At 34.9% G+C, this 25924-nt stretch overlaps 1 protein-coding gene across 1 annotated transcript in view; it reads left to right on the forward strand.

The window, feature by feature from the left end:
- The window catches only part of CDIN1 (CDAN1 interacting nuclease 1), a 135939-nt gene that overhangs the window by 7251 nt on the left and 102764 nt on the right, over positions 1 to 25924 (forward strand). Inside the window, exons 2-5 of the mRNA XM_083862993.1 lie at positions 18435 to 18480; positions 19337 to 19401; positions 22584 to 22644; positions 25585 to 25657. Of these exons, the coding sequence (XP_083719119.1) occupies positions 18435 to 18480; positions 19337 to 19401; positions 22584 to 22644; positions 25585 to 25657 (245 nt within the window). The remainder of the gene's footprint in view (positions 1 to 18434; positions 18481 to 19336; positions 19402 to 22583; positions 22645 to 25584; positions 25658 to 25924) is intronic.

Raw genomic sequence — 25924 nt, forward strand, 5'->3', positions numbered from 1 at the left:
AAAACAACCAAACAAAAACAAAACAAAAAATTACACAGAACACGGCTTACTACACTTGTGAAATTCATTTTGGCTGAGTAAAGGGAAACCCTTTTTGGCCTTGTGGAATTAATACAAACTACTTAGCCAATCCTATGTCCTTTGAAGATTTGATGGTGAAATACAATGATTAGAGGGGGCCTGTTAAAGCAGATGTGGAAATTAGTTCCCTACAATTTGAAAATGCATTCTGAATCTGTTGGAACTGTGTGTTAAGTACTCTTGTTTAATTCAGAAGAAAAGAAATAAGAACAAGAGAGAAAAAAAAAGAAGCAGAAAAAATACAGAGAAAAAAGAAAACAACAGGAAGAAAAGAGAAAAATATGGACAATGGGGAAAAGAGATAAAATACAAGAGAAAAAGAAATAAAATGGAGAAAAAAGAGAGGAAAGAAAACAGAAAAGGAGCAGAAGAAGATTAAAAAAGGGAAAGGAAAAGAAAAAAAAGAAAATCCTTTTACATGTCAAAACTGGGAGAGTTGTCTTGGTCACCTAATACACTACTGTGTTGCTTTTTGAGATTTATCTTGGTTGTACTTTCTGACACTTCTTAAATTCCATGGATATGATAATCACCAGTAGGATAGGAATAAAGGTCTTGTGGCATAGTCTTTTTCTAAGTATTTCATTCTAAAGCAAGCTTGGTGTCATCAGACAGACCAGCAGATGTCTGTAGATTTAAGGGCAAGATTATGGTGGTTGTTAAAGGAAGGATGAAGTGGAAGTTTTAACACTGACCATATGTGCTTTTTAATTGACTTGTGGATTTTAGGATACCATTATATTCATGTTGTTTGTTTTTAAGGAATATTGTGATAGAAATGGTAATTCTTGGTTGTATTTTAGAAACAGCCCCATAATGTATCATTCTTCTGAAGCCTGCAAGCAAGTCTAGGCTTGAGTTTTGTGAGTGTGGGGGATTTGCTACATCAGAATGGAAAATATTTTATTCATGCATTGTTTTTTGTGCAATCATATTCTGGGCTATATTACAATGGCACAATAAATTGCTGAATACACTGTCTGCTGAATATGACCTCACCATGAAAAATTTGATGCATTAGAGTAAGAAAGGTTGGAATATATCAACCTTAGCTGACAAGGGACTTTGAATTTTGACCTAACACAGATGACCTTTGTGTGCAATAAAAGTGAGTTTAATCTCCAGGTCAAGGTTGAGGTGAACGGTAGGGCAGTGTGCATTGGTTTGTACTGGCTGTGTCTGGATCACACCTAGCAAGCAACAAAATCCAAGGTCTTTGCTCTTCAGAGTAACCAAATGCTTGTTTACCTTAACTTTGCTCATATCTGTTATACCACCTTTAAAAGGTTGTGGTACTGTAAACAGCTAACTCGTCAGCAACTGTGGACTGTTTCATTTGAAGCTCAGTGTTTCAGAATAAGAGGTGTGAGGTATGTATATTCTGCTCCTATAGATCACTGAATAGGAAAATAAAATTTCTTCTCTAATGGATAGAAGACTGTTCACGATATTGCCTCGCTATGAAAAGGGTGAAATCCAGAAGCTTTGTTTCTTTGACAGCTAGTCTGTCTTTTGAACACTGGAAGTTTATTCCTAAGTGTCTTATGCTTTTAAGGGGAATGTAATTAAGAGAGTTCTGATATGTTTCACTAAGCAAATACAAAGGAAACAGTTCCTTTTGAGCACTCCATTGCTGTAAAAGGTATTTGATAAAAAAACGTAAGTTGCAAAATGATTTGGGGCTGTCTAGGTTACATAATAAATACATATAGATGAATTTAAATAAAATATTGTCACATTTATGGTAGTCACAAAGAAAATCTTAGCTTATGTTCTAGAAGTGCTATTTCACTGATGTACCAAAGGTACATTTGCTGAATACTTTACACATAGAAGAGTGGTAGCAGTGATGCTGTTGGAAGGAGAGAGTTCTCTTTAAATCAGCCAGGGGGGAAAAAAAAAAAAAAAAAGTTTGAGACTAATGGAAAGAACCTCTACTCCTTTAATAGAGCCTGCAAAATATATTCTCCAGGACTGATCAGCTCTGAAGGCTCTAGAGGTTTGATGATTGGAATGGCAGGAAATCACGCTTTCAGGACATAACGAATTGACTAGGCCATCCATCATTTGTTAGCATGCGCTGAAACACTGGGTTTGTGTGCAGAGGTCTGTGATTTAGTAAATACTTGGGAGATGAATAGAGCTTACACACAAGGGAAGATATTGCTGTCCTTCAGCAGCCTTAGACACAGATTCCTGCTGAGAAGGCCGTCTGACAGCAGCTCATCAGTAACTGGCCTGTCACAGTCAGTGATGCCCACCAGCCATCCCCAGTATATTAAATGCATTTTTAATATCTGCTTCAGTAGATTTAATGAAGAAAATTTAGTTTCCATACTCTGATCACTGCTTTCTCAAGTGTTCTAAAGCATTGAGCAAAGCACTTCCAAGAAAGGAACTGTGCTGATAACAAGAGGAGTTCATTGAAAATCAGAATGAAACAGAGGTACTATTATCCAAATAGTTTCCTTAAAGCAAAACAAAAATGTTTGGAAAAAGCAGTGATGATCTTAGAAACAATTGACCCTCCTGCAGAGGGACCTTATGCAGCAAGCTGTACAGCAGCAGAGATGCAGGGCTGGGAAAGGTGTTTGCACAGTGGTTCTGTTTAGTGTGGCAGAGCTTGCCAAAAGGCAAAATTGCATTTCTTACGCTCTCATGTGTTAGTACCAGAATCAGATCATCATTTTGAGGAGGGTGGCTGTGAATGGAGAGAGTGGAATTTATCAAGTTTTCAGTTGCTAGCATAGATTTTGGTTTGGTTTTGGCATTTTTGCAAGTGATGCTTTTGGTGAAAATAATTGTAGTGTTACATGAAACTGTATAAACTGATAAAAGAAACAAATAATAAGACACAGTGGAAAATGAACTGCTGTTTTTATAACTTGGCAGACTCATTGAGAGTTACTCAGTATTGACATTCTGTGTGTAAGGATTGTACAGAATTATTTTTAATTTCATGGCAAATGATAAAATCTTTTGTTTTCCATATGTAGAGATAAACATCATAGTTAATTGATTTTCCTTCTAACTTTCAGGGAAAACTTCTGTTTACATAAAAGCAAATAAGTTGATTTTCGTTTTCTGATGAGATTCAATGCTCATGATATTTACTTCAAGACAAGACAAACAACTTGATTTTGTTGCAAACATCTATTTGAAACATTGACTTCTTGAGCTTTTTCTCTCTCAGGAATCCATTCTGTATTCACAGAAGAGAAAGCAAGTCCTGCATGAGACCTATACATTTGATTCTTGAATGTGTCAAAGCATTAATGTATTAAATGTGTATTATTATAAAAATTTAAGAAGTGTCCTAAATGCTTACGTTTTTATAGCGCACAACATATTAAATAATACATTTTCTTGTTAGCATCTGTTTGCTGTCATTGTTGGCAGGACCTATGATTTATTACTTAAATTAATGACTACAACCATTTTGGTTCTGATATATGCCCCTTATGGCTTATCGCATCGTTTTAAGAAACAGCATATATGCTTCTATGAGGGTAATTTTTTAACTGTTCATTCCTTTAAGTTCCTGGTGAAAGTAACATCTCTATTTGTAATGTGAAAGCTTCAGAACCTTGAATTGCACTCTAAACTGAGAGAAATAATGCTAAGGAATAATTTCTGTAAGAAAATAGAGTACAGGAACTAATCCTAGTAACGTTGTCTTCTAAGACAAGCCTGATAGTGAATTGTTACCAAAAAAAACCAACAACACTGAAAGAGGAATGGAAAGATAAAGCGTTGCATCTTCTGATCAGATGATGGTTAAAAGCCTTGTTCATGTTTTTGTTTGACTGATTGGTACCATACAAGTACATTTCAAACTCCTCATTAGTTTTCAGCTTGTGTCTCATGAAGTCCTTGTTGTCCATTGACTTCAAATGAAGAATTCAGAGTAAATGAACTTCTTGTCAAAAGTCCTAAATTTACCAAACAGGAACCTGTGCCTGTTGTGGGAAAAGCATTATGGCTTGTGAACAACTTAGGATAAACACTTCTGTTAGTAAGCAATTAAATCATTTTTACATATTTTTTGTTTTAATTTTGGCACAACTTTTTTTTTTTAAATTCTTGTGTCCATAACATTTTGAGTAATTATAATGTTGTGGGTAGGAGATATTATCCCTTCCATTGCCCACACCAGGATATCCAGTAGCCTGATTCATAGTGACAGTCTCTTTGCTTTCTACTGGAGAATTGTTGAACTTCACTATCTTGTTTTATCCTTTTTGTCTGAATAGAATGTTAAGGAGTGTTGCTGTCTATCCAAATGGGGAGAAAAGCTTCAGATCAGGATGTAGTGCTGAAGAGGATTTTATTTTTTGGGTGATTGTCCTCCATTTGTATATCTGTATTTAAGCATTCAAAGTCTTGGAAGCATTTGATGGACTGGTTTCCCATGTACCTCCAGAAACTTCAATACTGAATAAAAATGTCCTAAGATAGCACACATTCTTCTTTTACAGAAAGCAAAGTGTTATCAAATATTCTTTTGAACAAGATCCATGTGGTAACAAAGGAATCCCCTTATGCAATGCAGCCTGTCTGAAACCCTTTCAAAGGCAACATGGAAACTGTGACCAGGATGGAGGCAATACTCCTGTCGCTGAATTACGATAAAGGGTATTTTGGAGTTCCCTGTTTTTAATTGAGGACACAGACAACAATAAAGACATCATGTATCTGTTTCTATTTGTGGTTGGCTGGGACATGGCACAGCTTCTTAGCAGTCCTATGTTGATACTGGTAACATCCAGTCCTTTATTGCATGTCTTTTGTGGAATATAGATGCTCCTTTGGAGACTACAACTTGTGGAGAGTACAGTAATTGATAGGCACAGAGTGAGTATCTGTTCCTGTTTATGAAATGGCTATTGAACATTAGACATTTATGGCATTAATATAAAATCCATGTTGTAAATGTAGCTCTCCTTCAGTTTTCAACGCAGCTGAGTGATATGTCCTCCTAGACAAGTGCATTTTCTTGGGGTACACAAAATACAAAAAGAGAAAAAAACCTTGGAAGTTAGATCTCTGGTTCTTACAGAGCTTAAAAAGGAAGATCTGCTTTAACCCCTTGGCAGATACTCCAATAAGCCAAGCAAGTTCCAGTCCAAATAAAGTTCAATGACCTTATTTCAATGAGTGATCTAACACAGGAATATGTTTTCCTTTATCCTGTTATTAGGAAGAGGATAATATAGAGTTGCTGACCAAAAAGGGTGAGTTGGGCTACATTTTTAGTCTCTTTTGTATGGTTTTCCTTTGACATCAGTGGTCTGAGAAAGAAAAGAAAATGGTCCGTTATGGAATAAATGCATAGTTTCAGTCTAAATATTATCCTAGCCATATCTGTCTGCTTGATATGTCATCTAAGTGCTGAGCATTTTTTTCCAAACAAATTCCATTGGTTGCCCAACAACTGTTATTCACAAGCTTCCTGCTTACACTTTTTGTTTTAATTTACTATTTAGACACAGACCTCGACAGTGACAGACGATCATTCTTACACATTGTTATTTTTTGTGGTTTCAAGGTTTCTGGATAGACAATTTTGTCCATTTATCTGCAATAGATGCCTGTCATTCTTACATTTTAAATCACAGTAATTTAAAGATAGTATTCAAATGTTTCAACTACTGTGTAGAAATGAATATATTTTTATGTAGATGGATTTAGGGAGGTCAGCATGTATCACATATTACTTGTCTGTGTTAGTTTATTTTGTAATTCTTAGCTCTTTTGTTTCTTTTTCAATGATATCTCTCTCTCAGTGGAACTTTGCATTAGTGGATCAAGATGTTTACTGAAATAACCAGTTGAAATTATTAAAATATGCAGTGGAAAGCAGTGTGCTTAGTTTAATGTGCTTCTGAATATTAAATGCAAGTAAAATGTTATATAGACATGAGGCCAATTGTTATGTTATAGTATATGAAGCAATAGCTCTGTAAACCCTAACCTCGTAATTTTGCAAGTTCTACTTTATCATGTAGCTGTAAAAGGCAATCAAAATAAATCACAGAAGATGAAGAAGTATTTTCTAGGGCTTTCTGTATGCTTTCAGAAGTGGCGCTTGATCCATGAAATTTTAGTAAGCATATTAAATAATACAATATGATGTGCAACGTGTCAGGTCTGATAAATTATTTTGTATAGGACATTTATACAACATATGGTGAGCTGCTATGTGAACAGCTTAATGACTAAATTATGTTAATCTTTCTTGCCATATTTACTTTTCATTTAAGAACAGGCATTTTCAAATTTTTATTTTACTTTTTTGATCATGAGCAGATATAAGAAAGGTGTAGGTCATCTCTGAGAAGCCGTGACAGTGATCCAAGGTTCCTCAGCTGTGCAGTGTACATAACACAGATGTTGGGAGAGTCATCTGTCAGCTATGCCTCTCCTATGGAGTTAAAGTTCTAGGGGGAAAAGAATTCGACACAGTGCTGTCACTGTTACATTTTCACAATAGAAGAGCATGCAAATAGTCAACCTCCTGCTTAGCAGTAGTGCCCTGTCTAATGTCTGTGCTGGTTAGAATAAAAAAATAGTGGGTGCATCTAGGGCTCATAGATCTGACAAAGGTCATGCTATGCTGGGCATTTGAATTGGAAATTGTCTGGACTTAGATTTTATAAAGCTCCCACTGTTGTCGGGGAAAATTTCAGCAGGGTTTTGTCCCTAGAGAGGCCTCTTAGGCCCTTTTCTGTCCTATGAATGAATTTAGATGTGAGGGTTTCTCTTGCCTTAAAACTGTTAAGTTCATTTTGCATACATCCCTAGAGAGAAAAACTGGCAGATGCTTTTGTCTTGGAAGTGTTTAAAAGAAAACTGCAGAACAGGAGCAAGGGAGAGAAGGGGCCCTGCGTGGAGTCCCAGAACATTTTGGAAATGGCCAATATGCAGTTTTCATCAGTACTAAGGCGGGGCGCAATATGGTGCCTGTAACTCACTAGGGAATATGAATGTTGATTAAGCATACTCCCAGGCTTTGAAATCCTGAAAGCAGTGTCAGAATAATGGATGTTGAGCAAATGTCAAGCATTTGTTAATTTCTCTGTTATTTGGAGTTTATCTACCATGATCAATCAAATAAACTAGTGCTTCTCTGTTGTGGCATGTGTCATTGATATGGTGATTAGGTGGATAGAGAGGCCTTCTGCCTTTTTTTTTCTTCTTCTTTTTTTTTTTTTAATCCAGGTAACAGATTACATATGAACAGCCATAACTTTTAAATTAAATATTTCTTTGCAATTGGTTTAGTGGAAAGAGATGCATTAACAAAATACTTTGGGAGTACAGAGAGACAAAAATATTTGCATATCTGCTGTGATAAAAATTACATTCATGCCATTTTTTCCACTTTCAGCCTTAAATTTTTACTGTCATGAAGAAGGAGCAATTACTTCTAAATAAAAGCTGATAGAGGGATTTTTTACTTATTCTTAGAAGATAAGTTTGAAAACAAAGAATATCCACCCCAAAGTGCTAATTTATGGCTTGGCTCCCTTCTTCACTCTAAATCTTTTGGTTTTTGAAAACTAGAAACTTGATCTCAACATCCTCTTATTGATCCCCTTTAGTTAAAAGTAGAGATCTCTTTTATGAGAATATATGCTCTCTTATAAGATACGTCATGTATAATGAATATATATAAGTTGTTAGTTACTCACTAACATGCAGACATTTAAACATTCCAATTGAGAATATTTTGTTCTCTCACAATTTCCACTATTTTCTGAAGACCCAATTCTGTTAGTTTGTCACGCTTAGAAATTAGGTAACATATAAAGACCTGATATTTAAGTGTGAAGAACAAATTAAGATTAATCTGAAAAGAAGAAGGCGGCCTTTGCTGCTTTACTTTAATATATTAAAACTTCAAAGAGAGGCTAGGTTTGGATATTTTGTGTGAGACATCTTTGAAAGCTGCCTGAAGTATATTATCAGTCAAATATCAATGAATTCTAGTGAAGTTTATTTAATAAACACCCTTCTCATTGATTTTTTTTTTTTAACTTTAGTCCTTATGGACTTAATATAAAGATGGTGATGTGTATTTTTATTGTGTTTTTGATAAGTCACAAAAATTTAAGAAGTGTCAGTGAGTCATCCCATACTACTTGATGCATGCTGAGGTCATCTTCAGCTTATTTTAACAGAGAACTCACGTTTGTTTTTGCTTGGCTTCCACATTTATTTATGAAAGCCTCTAGGCTCATTCTACCAAAACCAGTGAAATTTTGGTGCTTGATGAAGGTGATGCTGTATAGTCAGTCTTATTGAGTGTTTATATCAGAGATAACTCTGTTCCATTAGTGTTCCTTTAGATTCTGTTCCATGGAGTAAGAGTTCTGGTAAGCCAGCCTCTCCTGTAGTGGCACTGTGGGAAACAAAGCTTACAGTCATTGTATGCATTTTCAGGGCAATATCAGGAACACCATAAAAATCCTCTGGAGAGGGGAGGAAGAGAAAGGAAAAGCCTGTTGATAGCAGTGGAAAGGGTTAGAGAAGTTTTAGGATACACTAATGTAATGTTGTGATCAGCTCTTGTGATGTTCCCTTCATATTGCCTGCCAGTTTTAGATAGAAAGCCTTTTTTACAAGAGAGTGCTGGAAGAACACCAGTTAAAAGAAATAGCTGGCTTTCCTTCTTGTGCATTTCTGCAATCTTTCCAAGGGGAAGTAAGTAGTGGCATTGAATGGCTTTATTCCCTCTATGGCATAATAAGCTATATATCCCTGGGGCTGAAAATAGGCTTTGTAAATATCTGCATGCGTGGTACAACAACTTAGATATACAAGACAAAAGGCTGCACTGTTGGGAAGGTAGACAAGAATTATTATCTCTTTTTTTTCCTTTTGTTTTGTTCAATAATTACAAATAGCTTAATTTTTTATTTTTTATTTTTTTTTATTTTTTTTTTTTAATTATTATTTAAACACTGTCTAGGGCTCTAAAGTCTCAAGGAAACTAGCTATAAGTGGACTCATCTCTTGCCTTGAATCTGCATCATAACCAAAATGGGAATTTACTAAAAACTGCCACTTCTTTGTCATCCATGTTTGATTCTTGAAATTATATCCTGAATCTATTTTAGATTATATCCTGAATGGGAAACATCAGTAAGATCCTGACTTGTTTAAGTTTTGATTGGGTAACTGGAAGCTTTTTTGACTTCAGATGTTTGCTTCTTAATGTGGAGAAACCTATGCAACAGTGTGTGTGCTTGACATGTGATGCATGCAAATGCTAAATACAGTAGCAGCATGAGGCAAGTGTCATTAACAGTAATTTATGTAATGAAAGCCACCTGGCTGTCTTTGTAATTAATTGCTTGTAAATAATAAATTTTAAATGTAGTTTATAGTTTTCTAAATTTGATTATATATTTTTAGGAGCAAATTGTTTAAGGGTGTTTAGGGATTTATTTAGTTCAATAGAGATATGCTTTTTACACGCAGGCTAATTTTTTAATACAAAATGAACAATCTAATTAGCTCTGAATTGCCATTCATTCATAAAAATAGTTTTCTAAACTTTAACACTTAACTCGTACAGGACAATATGGTTTTGTTGAAAAAAAAAAGCTATAAAATGGAATTATTTTCTCCTTTGTCCACAGTAGGTAAATTTGCGCTTGAAGTTTGAAAAATTTACCTTAACTTCTCCTGATCTATTTCTTTTCCTGGGCATAAGAGGAAATAGCACGATAGACTAATCCAAACAAAATGAGGGGATGAACACAAAATAAATATTTCAAATATTGCTTTCCACTAATAGCCTACTGAGTATATTTTCAATGTGTGGACCTTGGCCCTATCGGTAGGGTAGATAAAAAAGGAGAAGGATAAAACCCTGGTTTAAATTGTATCTTCTTTGCCCTAATTGCTTGTTGATGTCCATTGCTGTTGTACCCTAGGAACATCCTTCTTCACACAACCAGCATCAGATAAGGAACTACTTCACTGTATTTTTGTCTGATGGTTCAGCATTTAGATCGTACTACTAAGATAAAGATGTCAAATTGGCGAACATGTTTTTGGTACAGTCCTACTGAAGTAAATTGAAATAAAGTGTGGATGATGTTCAGTTGAGTGCAGATGAGGAGTTCACACATGTTTTACCTTTTTCCTCAGTCTCTGTATGCTGCTGTGTGCCTCTGCTTTGGGACATTCTTTCCTGGATATTAAGAAACTTTCCTTCTTGCTAAGTAACTTGGAGTAGTTGAAATCAAGGACGTAGGGCAAATCGTTTACTTTTGCTAGTGTCAAGTGCTGGGTTTTTTAAATTTAATTTTCTCAAAAAAATTAGTGTTAGAGTTAAAAGCAGAATTCTAGAGAAAATGAGGAAATGGAGATGTGGTGGACAAGTGCTGAGATTATCAAGGTGTATTTGGAGACAAACGCTGTTTGATTCCTGTCAGTTTCTTTTGTCAGTGGATTCTCTGATAAGATACTTAAAGGGTACCAGACAAGTTCTGCTGTCTATGAGATGAGGACATTCAGTAGTCATTGAAGCCTGATGTTAGAATATTTGAGAATTTTAATTTCACATTTTAGCACTGACAGTATATTTCTTAAGCTCTTATTGGAAAGATGTGTTGTTCTGTATTACACCTGAAAATATTTTTAAGTTTGAAACTTCGACATTACAAAACAGTTTTATATTTTAATGGAAGAAACTTGAAAAATTAGTGAAATAGTATTTATTTATACAGGTCTCTGTGTGGATTTGGCATTGGAATGGGTTCCAAACATTCATGCAACAGGCATTGTTTAATTCCAGAAAGAAATTATATCAGAGCAATATCTTTGGCAAATTACTGTCTCTTTTCACTACTTGCTTACTGAGATTATAAAACTGAAGAGGTAGTTTCTTTTTGTATGGACCTGCTACTTTTCTAGTGCTGATATTGCTGCGGTTTTTAACATGTTATGTATTTATCTACTGTTAAAACATGATGCTGTTCTTATCATAACCATAAGTATGGAAAACAGAGCATTTTTGTTCTTCTCTTTTCAGGTTGGGAGAATGATCATAAATACTTTGTAATCATTTGAATGTGGCATATTTTTAGTTACACTTATTGCTGTTGGAAGTAAGATTTTTGTGGTGTGGATGAAAAAAGGTGTAATTTATGTCTGTGAAGAGCTAGCATTATTTTAGGACCACTGCCCATATTGGTTATTTGTATTTACCTCTGCAACTTATTTTTTTCACATCTGATACAGATTGTTCATAGTCTGCAGTTGTTTTAAGATATATTGGTTGTTACAAGAGACACAAAAAAATTAGGTGTCTACAGGAAGAATTGGTGCTCTGTTCTTAAAGGAACTTTTAAGTCTTCCTAAATGAAAAATCAAACAGTATCTAATACTGGCAATTTTCCTCTGTCTGCTGCTAGAACTTATTGGCCAACTAGGTCAGACATTATTAAAGTTCAAGTGGCCCACTGGGAAAAGTAATGGCCTTACGCTACTATGAATTTTAAATGCTGCCATTTCTATGTATTGCACCATCATCTGTTCTCGCACATCACTAAATTGTATAGAAGTTGTGGGACCAACCGGTGTCAAGGTCACAGAAGTGATGACTCTTCTCAAGAAGCCTTCACTGAGCTTTGTCATACAGTTATACTCATAACCCTGGCTATAGGCAGCAAAGTTGTATGCACATGCTAGAATTTAACCTTTATATTATCATGGAATAGTGCAAGCCTGCAATGCAGGATATCTGTCTCCTCAGAATCTTTACTTTGGGTTTTATTTTTGATCCTTCCAAAGGGATGAGATTGACTTTGAGGCAATGGCAGTTTTTAGGGATCTGTATTTATCTCTTTTGAGTTGAGCTGTTGTACAGCTTACTGAACTGAATATCAGAGAATTTTAAAATTGATTAATGCTATTGTTCTTCAAATGTGCTTGAATTTCATCTTGATTTTAAATGTAATCCTACTAAGTCTGAAATGAGCATATTATCATGTACTTCTTGTCATATATATATGTGTATCTACACACACAGCATAACAACAAAACAACAACAACAACAATAATAATAATAATATATTTTTAATGGGAGTATTTCCTCTACAGAACTATTTCCAAAGGAGTAGCTACCAATTATGCTTCATTGTATGGAAGGCTTCTTATGCAGAAATAATAAAACTGGTTTCATATTCCGGATTTGGTGTAGCTGGAAAGCTGGAAAATTGAAAGATGGCCACTTTATAGAAGTTAGCATGTTGTAACTAAAGACTTAGATACTTCCATATTACTTAGTAACTCTAATTCAAATTCAGCTCTTGATTTAAAAATATATATTCACACGCATATATGTATATGATTTAATTTAAATCATATTGATATAACTTAAAGCATATATTGATTTAACTTAAATTGGTAATTCACTGACTTCTGATAAATCATTAATAGATATGTGAATGATAAAAGTACAAATGTATACAGGAACAATACTCTGCTTTTTGAGAATTTTCATTCAGCGAAATGACCACAATCATACTAAACTATAAGAAAGATTGTAGTAGAGGAGGCTACAGTGAAGAAAGATTAAAGCTGTAACTAGAGGTCAGTGTGCCTCCTTTGTTCCATGTTCTTCAGTGCTTGGATGCATATGAGCCTAACAGGTTCCTGAGCTTTGGGGTAGGCCTTTGGTATTCCTGAGCCTTCCTGGATTCTCTTGTAGAATCGTTCGGGCTGCTGGGAAGCCTTTTTGTTGTCTAGACAATCCTGACATGTGGAAGAAATTCTGAGAACCTGCTAGTTGTCACCTCCTCTCAGGTGGGTAGTTGGCATCAGACTGGCCTTGGGTCATTTACAGGTGTAACTGTGGTGCTTGCTGCCCACATTCTGCAGTTCTGGGAAGGCACTGCGGCTCTATGCATCCATGCACGTTATGCCTTTGAAACAATGCTGCTAGATGTATTTGAAATCCATTACTGACAGAGGTTTTACGAATTAGAGTGGGCTGGGTAGCATGTGATAAGCGGTTCAAACGTTGCTTCCTGTAGGAGTCCCTGTTCCAAATCATTTGCAGTACGGAAGACGAGAATTTTGCTGTTTGGATTTTTTCCATATCTTTAATAATGTAACACGAAAAACACGTTTTAGATGCATGCTCTGAAACTTCTGCATAGATGAAAGGAGATTTCCCCTTTCACCACTAGTCTTTTAAATTTGTTGGATTTATACCTTTCTTTCCTCAAATAGATTTTTAATCTGGCGTGGCAGCACCACACAGGTCTGGCTAGCCCTATTACTTTTATTTTAATGCTCAATATTGAATCAGTTAAAAGTATTTTTAAACTTACTATACATGGAAAAGGAAAGTTCTTTTCCAGTTAAAAAAAAATGAGAGACTCTTGCTATCTACTTCAGAACATACCATGAAAGATATAAGTAGCACTGCATGCTCAGTAGAGACTGTGGAAGGAAAGAAACAATTTCCCCCCCTACTTGAATTCCTGCTATAGCTAAGTGGCAGTGTATGTTCTTCAGAGAGAAGATTTGATACTGCAGCTTTGAGATTCCACGTGTGACAGCTTCTGAATTTTGGAAACACAGCTCCCGCCCCTACACTCGCGAGAGTGTATTTATATTTATATATTTTTATATATAAAAATATATAAAAATATATTTTTAACCAATATATTCATCATATTAATAAGATGGAATACTTCATTTTGTGAAAAGGAAACAATTAAGCTATTCTGTTTATATTGTTTTATGGACTATGCTTTCCCCCTGCTTGTCTCCCCTTGTGTGAATACTTCTGGATGAAATACTGCAGTTCATATTTACTCTTGATTAGTTGTTTTTTTTTTTTTTTTTTTTACAAATCTCTCTAGATACTCTTCCTTTGTTCCATGGTAAAATACATTAACTGTAAAACTGATTTTTTACTCTTTCTACTTTAGGCAAGTGTGGAGTTAAAATTGAGGGAAAGGAAACTCATTCTAAAACTTGAAACAAGTGGGAACTTGGTTTGCACCTATAACTCCGTGTTTTCAGTAATCTCAGAAAATAAAGTAAAATAGTGTAAGTTTTATCTTCTCTGTAGAGAATTCATTATTGCAAGGGGGGTGATAATATAATATTTGCATAACATTTGTTATGCTTGGATTTTCTCCTGTTGAAGCTGAAGTAAGTAGCAGATATTGAGATGGACAGTACTCCAAATCGTGGCTGCATCTACAGTTTTGTTTTATTGAGGTGATGGTCTTGTACAGTTAAATTGCTTTCATCATTACTCGCTGCTTCTCAGCCAAAGTTTTGTATCTACTCTAGCTATGAAGCCCTAAACTGCTTATATGAAGTAGTAACTTACCTGTTACTACTTTATATATTAGTACTCATTGCAAACCAGAACATTTCTGAAACACTGTCCAGGGATTATGGCATTCCTCATTTACCAAATTCTGAGATTCATTAGGAGAGAATGGTCTAAATGTTTATTCCTACATAGTAATTGATCAAAGGGCATATTCTTTTCCCAATGCCAAGCTTTCAGTTTTCTTTCTAGATTGACTGGTATCTGAGTTCCTAGAAACAATTTCTTATCCTTTTGTCTGGACTGACTTGGGCATCCCATTCTAAATGTTGGATTTGTGTATTAGGAATAACTTTCATAGCTGTAAAACTTTTTTTTTTAACAGCGAGCAAATTTTTATATCTTTATATCACTTGGAACCTAGAAATTACGCTTCATTTTATAAAATAAAAGTAATTTTATCTTTAAAAAATGAGCATTTTTAGCCAACTTTAGATTTCACAGTTTTCTGCTCAAATCCACTTACGTACTGACAAGAGCACAAAATACATCAGGCATTTGGATGGAAATATGCCACTCACATCAACACAGAGTAGCAAAAGGTAAATTGGTGTCATTGTGGATGCCAGTATACAAGAAAAAGAGGGTATCTAAAGAGTGGGGCTGGATGCTTTGAACAGAGCTCTGGGACGTAGATTCATTGCTAGCTGGAATTGCAGAAGATAATGTTTCCATGAAAGTTGTCACTACAGAACTTAAGAGAAAAAATTGCTTTTTTCCCTGGACAATATACTTAGTTCTACAAGAGGAGTAACAAGTTAATTTATTAAATGTTTAAACAAGGTAGTACTCAGAATTACGACTGCTGGATTTTTTTAATTGTTTGTTTTAGAAAATCAGCAATTATGTACCTAGGCTCTACAGTTGTTTCTGACAGGAGTCTGCTTGTCACAAATGTCTATATACCTGGTCTTCAAGTAAGCCATGAGGCTTATATAGTTTAGTCCATGAAAGGCAGTAACGCGGTACTCAAATGTTATTTTGAATAAAAAACACTTTCAGTGTTACGTTTGTTTTTCTGGATAGCTCACTGATAAATGAATTTGTCTGCTCATTTGTTGCTTTCAAATCTTGTGTAGAAGTATCAGAGGATGGATGGAGTCCTGGGAACTTAGCTGTTCCTGTAGCAGTAATGGTAACTTCTATGGTAGTATTCTTGCTGTCAGTATCAGCAGTTTGTGATCATGCTGTTTTGCTATTCAAATACATGTTTGTGACTTCTCTCTTCAAGTACATAGTACTGTCTTTTTCAGTGCTTTCTGAAACCATGATGTTTCAGTTTTCACTCAATGGGATCTTGTAATAGATGCTCCATCTGTGTTTTGAGGAGCTATTTCATTTTGCCAGAAAGTTGTCTCAATGAAATTGTAGCAAGGAAATGTTGAGTGGCAGATGAGTGGTTTTAATGTTTAAGACAGGAACTATGTTAACAAAAAGAAACATGGAAGCAGCCATGTGAAGATATAAATCCACTTCTCCTGGAGAAGGGGAAAGATCATCCAGTCGTAAGGCTTGAAATTCATTGAATGGTGTTGTTGAAATAATTCTCTTGGCCTCAGTGGTAAAGTTTCTGTACTGCAGTACAGTATATATCCAATTTGCACTGTTATTGGGATGATTTTTTTCAGTATTTGTGCTAAGTCCTAAATTATCTGAACAGTTGGAAGCATAAGAAAGGAATGTTGAACTAAATTGATGTAGAAGGTCAAAATCTAAGGACACCAAAGGGACAATTAAAATGGACAAGAATAAGAGAAACATTTAGTTTTGAGAAGACCTTGAAGGTCATCAAGTCCGACCATTAACCTAGCATTTCCAAGTCCGCCATTAAAGGTGGAGTGTAAAGGGTGGGAGGGATAATGGTCTTAGTCTTTTTTGATGTCAGTGTCAGTGTAGAATAGGATAATGGTAGTATAAGTACAGTTATCATACCAGGAATAGCCTAAAAAACACAAAAATTGCTCTGTCAGTGGAAGAGAGCTCAAACCAGAAATCTAGTCAGATGCTGTCCTGACCTGTTTTGGGTTTTTTCCCACATCTATCTCTAAATTCAGTTCCATTATGACCATGTAAATCTACAAGGCAATAATAGTTATGTGGTGAGCCATTAGGGGGCCATATGTATCCAACTTATTTATAGCCTGCAGGTTTGGGGTTTTTTTTAAATCAACTTGAAATATTTTAGCTTTCCGTATGTGTATAGCCTGTGTAAGTCTATACTCCTAATTTCTTTCCTTCGTTCACATTGTAGTGAATACATGTGCAGGTTGCAGGTTGTCATAATTGGATTGTGCACCTTTTGGAGAGGCTTTGTGGCAGGTAACTCCTGGCCTCTGTGTTACATGTATATCTAAATAAATATTTATTTTTAAATAGTGCTTATTTGATTTAAATAGAAGCCTTAATAAAAATTTAAATTCTTTACTGTATTGTACTTATTTTTTCTGAAATCCATTAATTTAATAGATCTGTTTATTAGTCAGTTTCTATTGTTTTAATTTTTCTACAGTTTTAACGTTGAGTCTCAGTGAGTACTTAGGGTGAACAGTCCCATGTGTAAAATACCAGAGATCAAGGCTCAACTTACTGCTGTCACGCAGATGTTGTACTGGGCAGACTAGCCCAAAATGCAGAGTTATGGCAAAAAGCCTGGGAGCACGGCTATGGATAAAGCATGCTTGTAAGTTCTTTATACAGCACTGCATTAATCTAATCATTTTGTTCCTGATTCTTCAGCTGCTTGGTTTAGAGGTAACTTCATGCCATGCTGCATATATATACTGTCTAACTCTGATCCAGCCATTTAGTTGTTTTGTGCCTCAGTGTTCTCTTTTGAAGGTGGGAGCAGGACTCCTCTATCTTAAATTAGTATTTCTGAAGTGTGACAGTTAGAAGCAGAAGGGTCATTTATGTAGGTAGAGAACATGTACTTTTAATGTAATTATGATACAGGTGTTAAATTCACATACAAGAAATCTTGATAGAAGAGTGAGACTAGACATTGTAGAATCTTTGAACTACCTATGCTGTGCCATAGGTAAATTCATAAGAGGAAAAAATGTTAATTATTCATAATGCTGTATTGTACCATAAAACTCGATTTATTGAGACTATAATTTGTTCAAGTTGCATGTAGTAGAAAAATATATCAGGAGTAATTAGTAGTATTCAGGATGTGATGAGGTAGATATATCCACAGAGGACAATTGAAAACAGTAGCAGTGTGGTATTGATTGCCTTTCAGAGGAAAAAAAATCTTGTCTCGTTTCTAAATGTTAACAATTCAGAGAGAAAAATTCCCACTTGGGAAGAATGCTTTCCAGGTTGCTTCATTGCCAGGTGTTTGACATTGAGTGGAGCCTTAGATGAATGAAGCTTATGGCAGCTTTTGGAAGTGACCGACTCTGGGGAATCTTGGCTTCCTGCTGTGAAAGTTTCCATTTTCAAAGCACATCAGTTTCAGTGGGAATGTTCCACTGGTCCCATATGCTACTTCTGACAGAGGGGGAAGTTTTTAACCTGAATATGAGACAGCTACTGAAGAAGTTCCCTTGCTGCTAACAAAATGAATTTCAATATGTTGCCAATGAACAAACGGCATGTTCCCAACTGCTGATGGAATTTAACTCTGTCAATTATTAATGGAAATTTTGCTTTAATTTCCTTTTTTTCCTGTCACCTTTTAGCTCCAGCTACTTGCTCCTGGTAGGACTTTTGGTTTCTGAAGTTGAATCACCCAAACAATATGCTAGTTTGATTTGAAATTCTTGCTATATTTTCCTCCCCTCCCTCGTATGCTCTCTCTTTGACCTAGCAGCAGGAAGCCTTTGTCTGAGGTGTTCATCTGGAACAACTTTTCCACACTTGTTTTCATGTTCTGTTAGATTACAGGGCAGCAGGCCTACCTTTGAAGCTCCCTTCTCTTTTGTTTCTTTGCAGTGCACTCCAGTAATTAACTTTGTCCTTCTTTTATTTGTTCCAGTCAATCGCAGTCCACTCTGCTGAGCATCTTCTCCCAGGAGTACCAGGTTAGAAGTTTTCTCCTTTGTGAGGGTTGACAGGTGCCTAATTGAATGATGAATGTCCCTTTATTTCTTTGTAATTGAACTGCCAGCTTTCTGATTGGTTTGGAGGATGTTCCTTTTTCCACATCAAGCACCGCCTGAGTCTCAGTGGATGGCTGCCAAGCCTACCCATCCATCTGTCTAATAACATCTAGCCTTTGCTTATTTGGTGGACCTGTAATAAATTATGCTAAACCATTATTATTCTGACAATAATAATTTCCCTGTGTTGCGTGGTTCCATGTGCTAAATGTTTGCTGACTTGCACTGTCAGTGCTGCTTTCCATTGCTGACAGAGATGATGATAAATGACCATTGCCGGAGTGGCAGAAGGCAAGAGAGGCAGAAAATGGAGTCATTTATCATGAGATGACAGGTGTCAGTCAAATGGCAAGTCTCAATGGAATTACTTTTTGTAGTTTTTCAAATAAGTTGTTTTTAAGCAATGTTCTTCCTGGTTAAAAATGCCAATTGAATTGTAAAACTAGAGTGCAGCAGACTTAGATGGAATTGAATTGAGGGAAAATTAATACAAAGGTTGAAAGAGAGAACAAGTTTTTCTTTGCCCTCAGCAGCCTTCAGTAAACTTATTTAGATTCAATTATTGTGACCTTACTGGCTTTTACATATGGTACATTGCAGTACAGTCTGAAGACGTTCAATTCAATAGCTAGATTGAATGTCATTTCTGTACGGAATCTAAAAACATGGCTCCCATCTATCAAAGTGTAGCCAAGGATCACGTGTTTGTGTAGTCATGATTTCTGTGTTTTGATCTATGACACATTTGTAAAAGTTCTTGTTTTTTTCATTTTTCTAGAAACAAATTAAAAGAACACATGCCAAGCATCACACTGCTGAAGCTATCGAAACTTACTACCAAAGGTATGACCTCCCCACCCCAGTTAAGACTCTCATCATAGCTACTGGTTTTTACGGCAGTTGTGGGTAAATTAGCTTATGAAGCTAATTTTATATAACAGTAAATTAAGAATATGGGAATACAGAATGGTTCACCTAAAAATGTTTTTAACTAGAACTACAGAATTTTTTCAGGATTTGGTAATTCTGATTAAGAAGGTGTTTACTTACCTGGCTCTAAGTCAGGATAAGCAAATAATTTTTCAGTCTGTGTGATGGCATTTATTATGTATTGCCTAGAGTTTATAATTTTTAGGATTTCTGTGTCAAGACTGATTTTGATTACTTCCTTACAGCAAGAGAGCTTGTTCTGTTACAGTTGCTTGTTTAAAACAACGTTTGTGTTACATTACAAAAAGTTACATATTCATGTATTGCCAGTTAAAGCACTAATTTTAGATCACTTCTGTTTTATCAACAGAAGTGTCAGAAGTAGTTTTTAAGGGAGGATGAAAACCTTTATGTCATTTTACAATTGTTTGCATCTTAAGCTAATAATCTGTGCTTGCTATACTTTATGGTTTTTCTGTTAGTTCTATAGACTTTATTAAAAATATTCCAGTGACATAATTGGGGCATAGTGATAACAGGTAAAGATATGCAATTAAAATATTACTTTGTAGACTGACATATCTGAAGAGCATGCATGGCAAGTGAATTCATACTCGTGATGTATGATATTCATGCTTAATACCTAATCTGTATGAATCAAGAAAATAAACAAAGAGCCTTCATTTGTAAACAATTAAATATGCTTCTGCCAGAGTCATGTATTTAAAACTTAACCACAGCCTGATTGTATCAGACATTGGTTTGGAATATCTAGTGTGAAGTCTACTAGTTTGAGTGTTTGACTTTGTTTTTTTTAGTAGTTGTATTGTTCTGTAAAGTTTGTACTGGATCACATCACACTTTTCCTAGGGTTGATTCTCGTTTAGGAAGAATATTGGATTAAAATGTTGTTGTGCTAATAACATACATATACAGTACTACTTTAAATTATTTTTCGCTAGCATAATTTCAGTGAAGTGGCCTGTGGTAATTGTAACTGCTGTGTAAGTAACCCTTTTCTTAGAGGATTTGTAAATCACTAGCTCCAACCTGAAACATGGGACAAAATTTTCCTTTATGCAAAGCAGCAGTTGTATTGGTGTCAGTAGGGTTGTAGGTATGATTAAGTTTGTCTCACATCAGGTAGGAGATTTGGTCTCCTGTCTTCTTCTGTAGTCTGAAGTATAATAGCAGTGCATAACTAATGCATTATGTATGAAGCTGTGTGGTAGTGGTAGGGAATATCATTCTTTATGCTGTTTCTGAGTGTGTCATTTTGCAAGTGTATTAACATGGCTGAGTAAAATGCACATGTTTTAAAATCAGAGATGTTCTGGTCAATAGTTAAAAAACTCATTTCAGTCCTGTTTTAACAGATTTACTGTGTAGTATGTTCAGGAGGCTACAGAAGCAGACAACTTGAGTTAGAAGCCACTTTGAAATACTTCAGGCGTAAATATGACAAACATGTCTTCTCCTCTGCTCTTCTGTAGCATCCACTTTACTGCTGTAACCCCCAGTATGGGTGCTATGCTCCTTAGTATTTCTGCTGGCATACAAGCAGATAATTGTGCTGTCATTTCTTTCTTAGGTCAGAAACTACCAGGTTTTGAAGGCAGACATTTCCAGTGGTCCCTGTTAAGAGCAAGTAAAATGGTTGAGTAAAGTAATTTTTTCTGCTTGGCTGAGATTTACTAGCCTGAAACTTAGGCAAACACAAAGTACAAAAAGGATCAGCAAGTTTTCAGAAGAGTACTGCCATCAGCATGTGAGACCTGTTAGTTTATAATGGAGTTGCCAGAAGCATTAGAAATATCTGACAGAAATTTACTTCATTGTCACTGTAGTGTTGCTGTTCGATCATTTAGATGCATGTTTGAGAATATTAATCTCAAGTAGATTTTCCTGGTTGTGTATTTTGTATATGAACTCTCATTTTCTTCTGTTATAAATTTTCAATGTTTAAGCATACACGAGGCATCTTGTTTTGTGGGGTTTTTTTAATGTGGAACTGACATAGGTTACAGCAAAAAGCTTTTTTCATTTTCTTAATTCATTAAGCTTCAGAATAACTTGCAAGCAAAAAACCCTCTATCTAATCTTATGTGAAGGGGTTTTATAAAGGTGTGCCACCCATTCCACAGAAAGGTAAAGTGATAAAGAATTTTAATGTCTGTAACTAATGAGCAGAAGAGTGTCTTCTGATAGCTAATGATAGAGCTGGAAAGGCTGTGGCCTTCTAATGGTGTCAGTAATGATGTGCTATGTGAATACAGAGAGGATAAATGAGCAGGTTCAAATGTTGGTAAATATTGTTCTTTTCCACATGTCTGCAAAGCACAAAGTGTCTTCCAGTATCATAGCTCCTTCCCATCAGCTTCTGAGCACAGGTTTCAGGCTTTATTGGAATGTAAATATCAAGCAATGAAAGTAACAGGAAAGTGATGTTGTATGAAACAATGGTCAGAAACATCATTCCATAATACCCTCAACCAGAAACATTAAACCTTTGCCACTGATAGGATAATGACTTTCTATCAATCTTTATTGAATCCTAAATATTTCTTGTTTTCACTTTAGAATATTAATTGTTTGACTGATTACAGTGAAGTAAGCCTTTAGTATTTAAACTAATGCCTGGTTCATAAAATCTGGAATAAATTTGAGAATTTATGTTTTTGTGTGTAGTAATGAATTGAATAAGATGTACAGTGCACCTTCATAGTTGAAGGTCATGTGGAACCAGAAATCTTTACTCTGAATAATAGAGGTTTATTTGTCTGTGATGCATCTTTAAGTGGTACAGATATAATTTATTTGTGTGTCATTAAGCCACATTTTTAAAAATTTCTTGATATATTGGGTTTTTTACCAGTGACTTTATTGAGATGGATATATTTTGCAGATGAATAGAATAGGAGACAGCCCTGGAGAGTTAGTGATTTCTTAAAATACTTACTTCTTAAAAGATTTCCCATTAACTACTCTGTAAAGGGGTATTTTCCCCCAAATGAAAAAGATTCACGAGGGATGCTGACATGTATGAACTAGCCTTTTCTTGCCACTGCGAAATTACCTGGCTTTGTCTTGTCTAGGTACCTGAATGGGGTGATGAAAAATGCAGCTGCCCCAGTATTACTGGACCTGGCCAATGAGGTAATCATCTTTCTTTTTTCTTTAATCTTCCAGTGTAAAACCTGAGGGGCATATCTATAGTGACTTCAGTGAGAAATGTAATTAACCTAAAAAAAATGGTTTCAAGGCACATTAGACATTTAAAATGGTTCCCCAGTCTGTTAGTACTTAAAATAATTAGACAAAAAGCCACATTTATTAATAAATCAGTTCATGTAATTAGCCTTTTAAATTCAAGGCGAATGTGTAGGATACCCTGAATTTGTATTTTGCTGAAAATTTCAGACAGACTGCAGGTCTTCAATGCATAAACTTAGTAAAAATTCTCACATTGATTAAATGGAGTTGTATCAGTTTGATTCCTTGCTTTTAATAACAAAACCCATCTAAGTTAATACTATTTTTTAGTAATAGGAAGGCTTAAAACAGATCATTGTCCTGACTCCTTTTATTTCTTACCTTAAGAAATAAAATTTCTTACCTAAGCACTTAAGCAGAATAAATTCCTCAGTGTGTGAAAAGTTCTGTATGGATGCCATTAAAGTCTTGACAAATTTATTAATGCTGTTTATTAACTACAATATGAATTTTCCTTTTTATACAAGGTGTTATTTGTACTAAAAACTGCTATCTTAGCACTAGCTTAATGAAGAGGTAAAAAGTTTTAAAAAGTGGCAAGGAATTTCCTAGAAAAAAAAAAAAAAAGATGAAATACCTGTTTTTTAAACTCTAAAATATTTATATACCATAATAGTAACAGTACAATAGCTGGTACTCCCTGGAACTGCTTATGCAATCCTCAGAGGGATAGAATGAAATGTATGCTGTTTTGTGTTGCATTTTAATAGAAAATGTAAGGAGGAAGCAGAAAATGAGTGTTTGCATTAAAAATGATATGGCACTGTGAACATTAAGTGTAGCAATAGCAGCAAGTTCTACATGTTACATTAGTAAAAAAGAATGGTTTTACTCTCATGTACATTGCTGCAGCCGGCAAATGAGCGATTACCTATCAATTACTGAAAGATTTTAATGGTCTGTGAAGTGTCTGTGTAACCTGATCGTACAGTTAGCATAGAATAAAGGATTTATTTCATATTAGTGTTAATGTGTAGCTTCTTACCATCTCTGCAAAAGACAAGTCTTGAAGTACTGAGACTAGAATGTACTTTACATAAATAAGTACAGTCTTATTAAGAATTTAGGTAAACATTCTGATGGATGATATATTGCACCCATATTATATGGGAACGCTCATAAAAATATTTCAAGCACAGAGTAATATATCTGTTACTGGTTCTTTGTATATTTTTTCCATTGATTTAGAGATGATGCATATAATTTCTGCCTCCAGTGAGCATATCTTTGTTTATATTTCACTAATGCATTTTTGCAATTCAGATCAAAGATATCTACAGTTCAGAAATAAATAAAAATTAAATCTAAGAGAAAGGGGAGATACATAAAGAACTTATCTGCTTCTGGTTTTGTAGTAGTAGGTATATCAGAAAAGAAATGCATTTTGTGGCTGCCACCTAATGCATTAGGGAAACGTGGCAATAACCAGCACCAGATTACTGCTTCCAAACAATCAAGCTGCCATTTTTATATGATGGTTAATATTTAAATGACATACTCTTGCATCTGCTGACAATTGATGTAATGGTAATACTTTATGAGTCAATATATATTTAATCAGTGGAAACTGTAAAAATTGATGAGAAATATATAACATAGCTATATTACAGTGTGTAGCAGCTCTGTTAAATAGGAAAAGTCGCATACTGTTATCTTTTGGGGATTTTTTTTTAGGGTTTGTAAAACTACTTCTAATTTTTTTTTTTGAAATGAAATTATTTGCCAACTGTTCATATTATGTATGTAGTACAAAAATACGAAAATAAATCACATTTTTGTTAGAAACAATAAAATTAGTCACTGTTCTCTTCATAGAAATATTTTCAAGTGAGATTTGAAGCACTATGAATTTTACTTACATGCTAAATTCTGACATGAAGCATGATGGCCCTATTTCAAAGAAAGATGGACACATGATTAATATGAAAATTAGGGCGATGCAAGTACCTGAACTAATAAGGTAGTCCTTATTCAGGCTGGACTACCTTCAGTAATTTCACCATTTTTCATGTGTCAGCTCTGATGTGGGTTACTGGAAATAAGCAGCTCCATGGAAAGCATTTCTCTCTACTTGGGGAATTTAAGGCCATCCAAGTACATACACATTTGGAAAAATATGCATGCACAAATGGAGTAACCTTTTCTGTGTAGTTACTAAATCAAGATAAAATTTTTGCACTAATAGTGAACTTGAAAAGATGTCAAAAAAAATTCACTGTGACTATGTGTGACTGAGGTTTACTGTCTCATAGTTAAAATTCTGATTCACTAAAGCAGTATTTTAATGGTATCTAAAAAGCTACTGTAATTTCAGGATCAACTAGGTTATACATTTTTTATACGTATAATAAAAGTTGAAATGAAGGACTAGCTTTGTTAAAAATTGAAATACAAACTCGGAAGTAATTTTGACCAAGCCCAACACATCTGCTAGTAGAGATATTGATGCTAAGGGTATGTGTATCACTTGGTGGGTACCACATGAACAAAGATTCATAGTAAAAGATCGCCACTTTTTTTTCTTAATAAATAACCTTATAAAAGGGATTTCGCTATCATCTTTTACAAAGGGTGGTTCAGATGCAAAATGTACAAACATAATAATCAGGATTTTATGTTGTCTACCTTAATTGGTTTTTCACTGGTACTGTGGATTACTACTACACATTTGGTGCAAATAGTTGAGCTAGATAATTGGAAAAAGATCCTGTTTCCTCTATTTTGCTCTTTAGTTTTAATCTACCAATAAATAACAGTTCTGACAAGTGTGCATCTAAATGCATTTACTTCCTGAAATTCTGTTTTTGTTTTTGTTGGGCTAAGGTGGACTTTGCCCCATCATTGATGGCGCGTATTGTCTTGGAAAGGTTTCTACAAGAAAAAGAACAAGCCATCCGTAAGTATCTTAGCTGGGTTTTGGGGGGGTTTTTTGTATTTTTTTTACTTCTAAAATACTTTTTGTTTCTACTTTTCTTCTGTCTATGATAGAAAAATAATCACCACAACACTGGAAGTGAGATAATGAGGATAACATTTTAAGGTGGTTTCTTCATCAGTTAATGACAGTTAAAATGTATGTAAGAAGAGCAGCCACAATTTAATATTATTTAAATGAATCTTTTTCCTCTTAGATTTCCAGAATATCTATTTTTCCAGTAAAATA

This window comes from Zosterops lateralis, assembly GCF_965231275.1.
Source record: "Zosterops lateralis genome assembly, chromosome: 6".
Lineage (NCBI taxonomy): Eukaryota > Metazoa > Chordata > Aves > Passeriformes > Zosteropidae > Zosterops > Zosterops lateralis.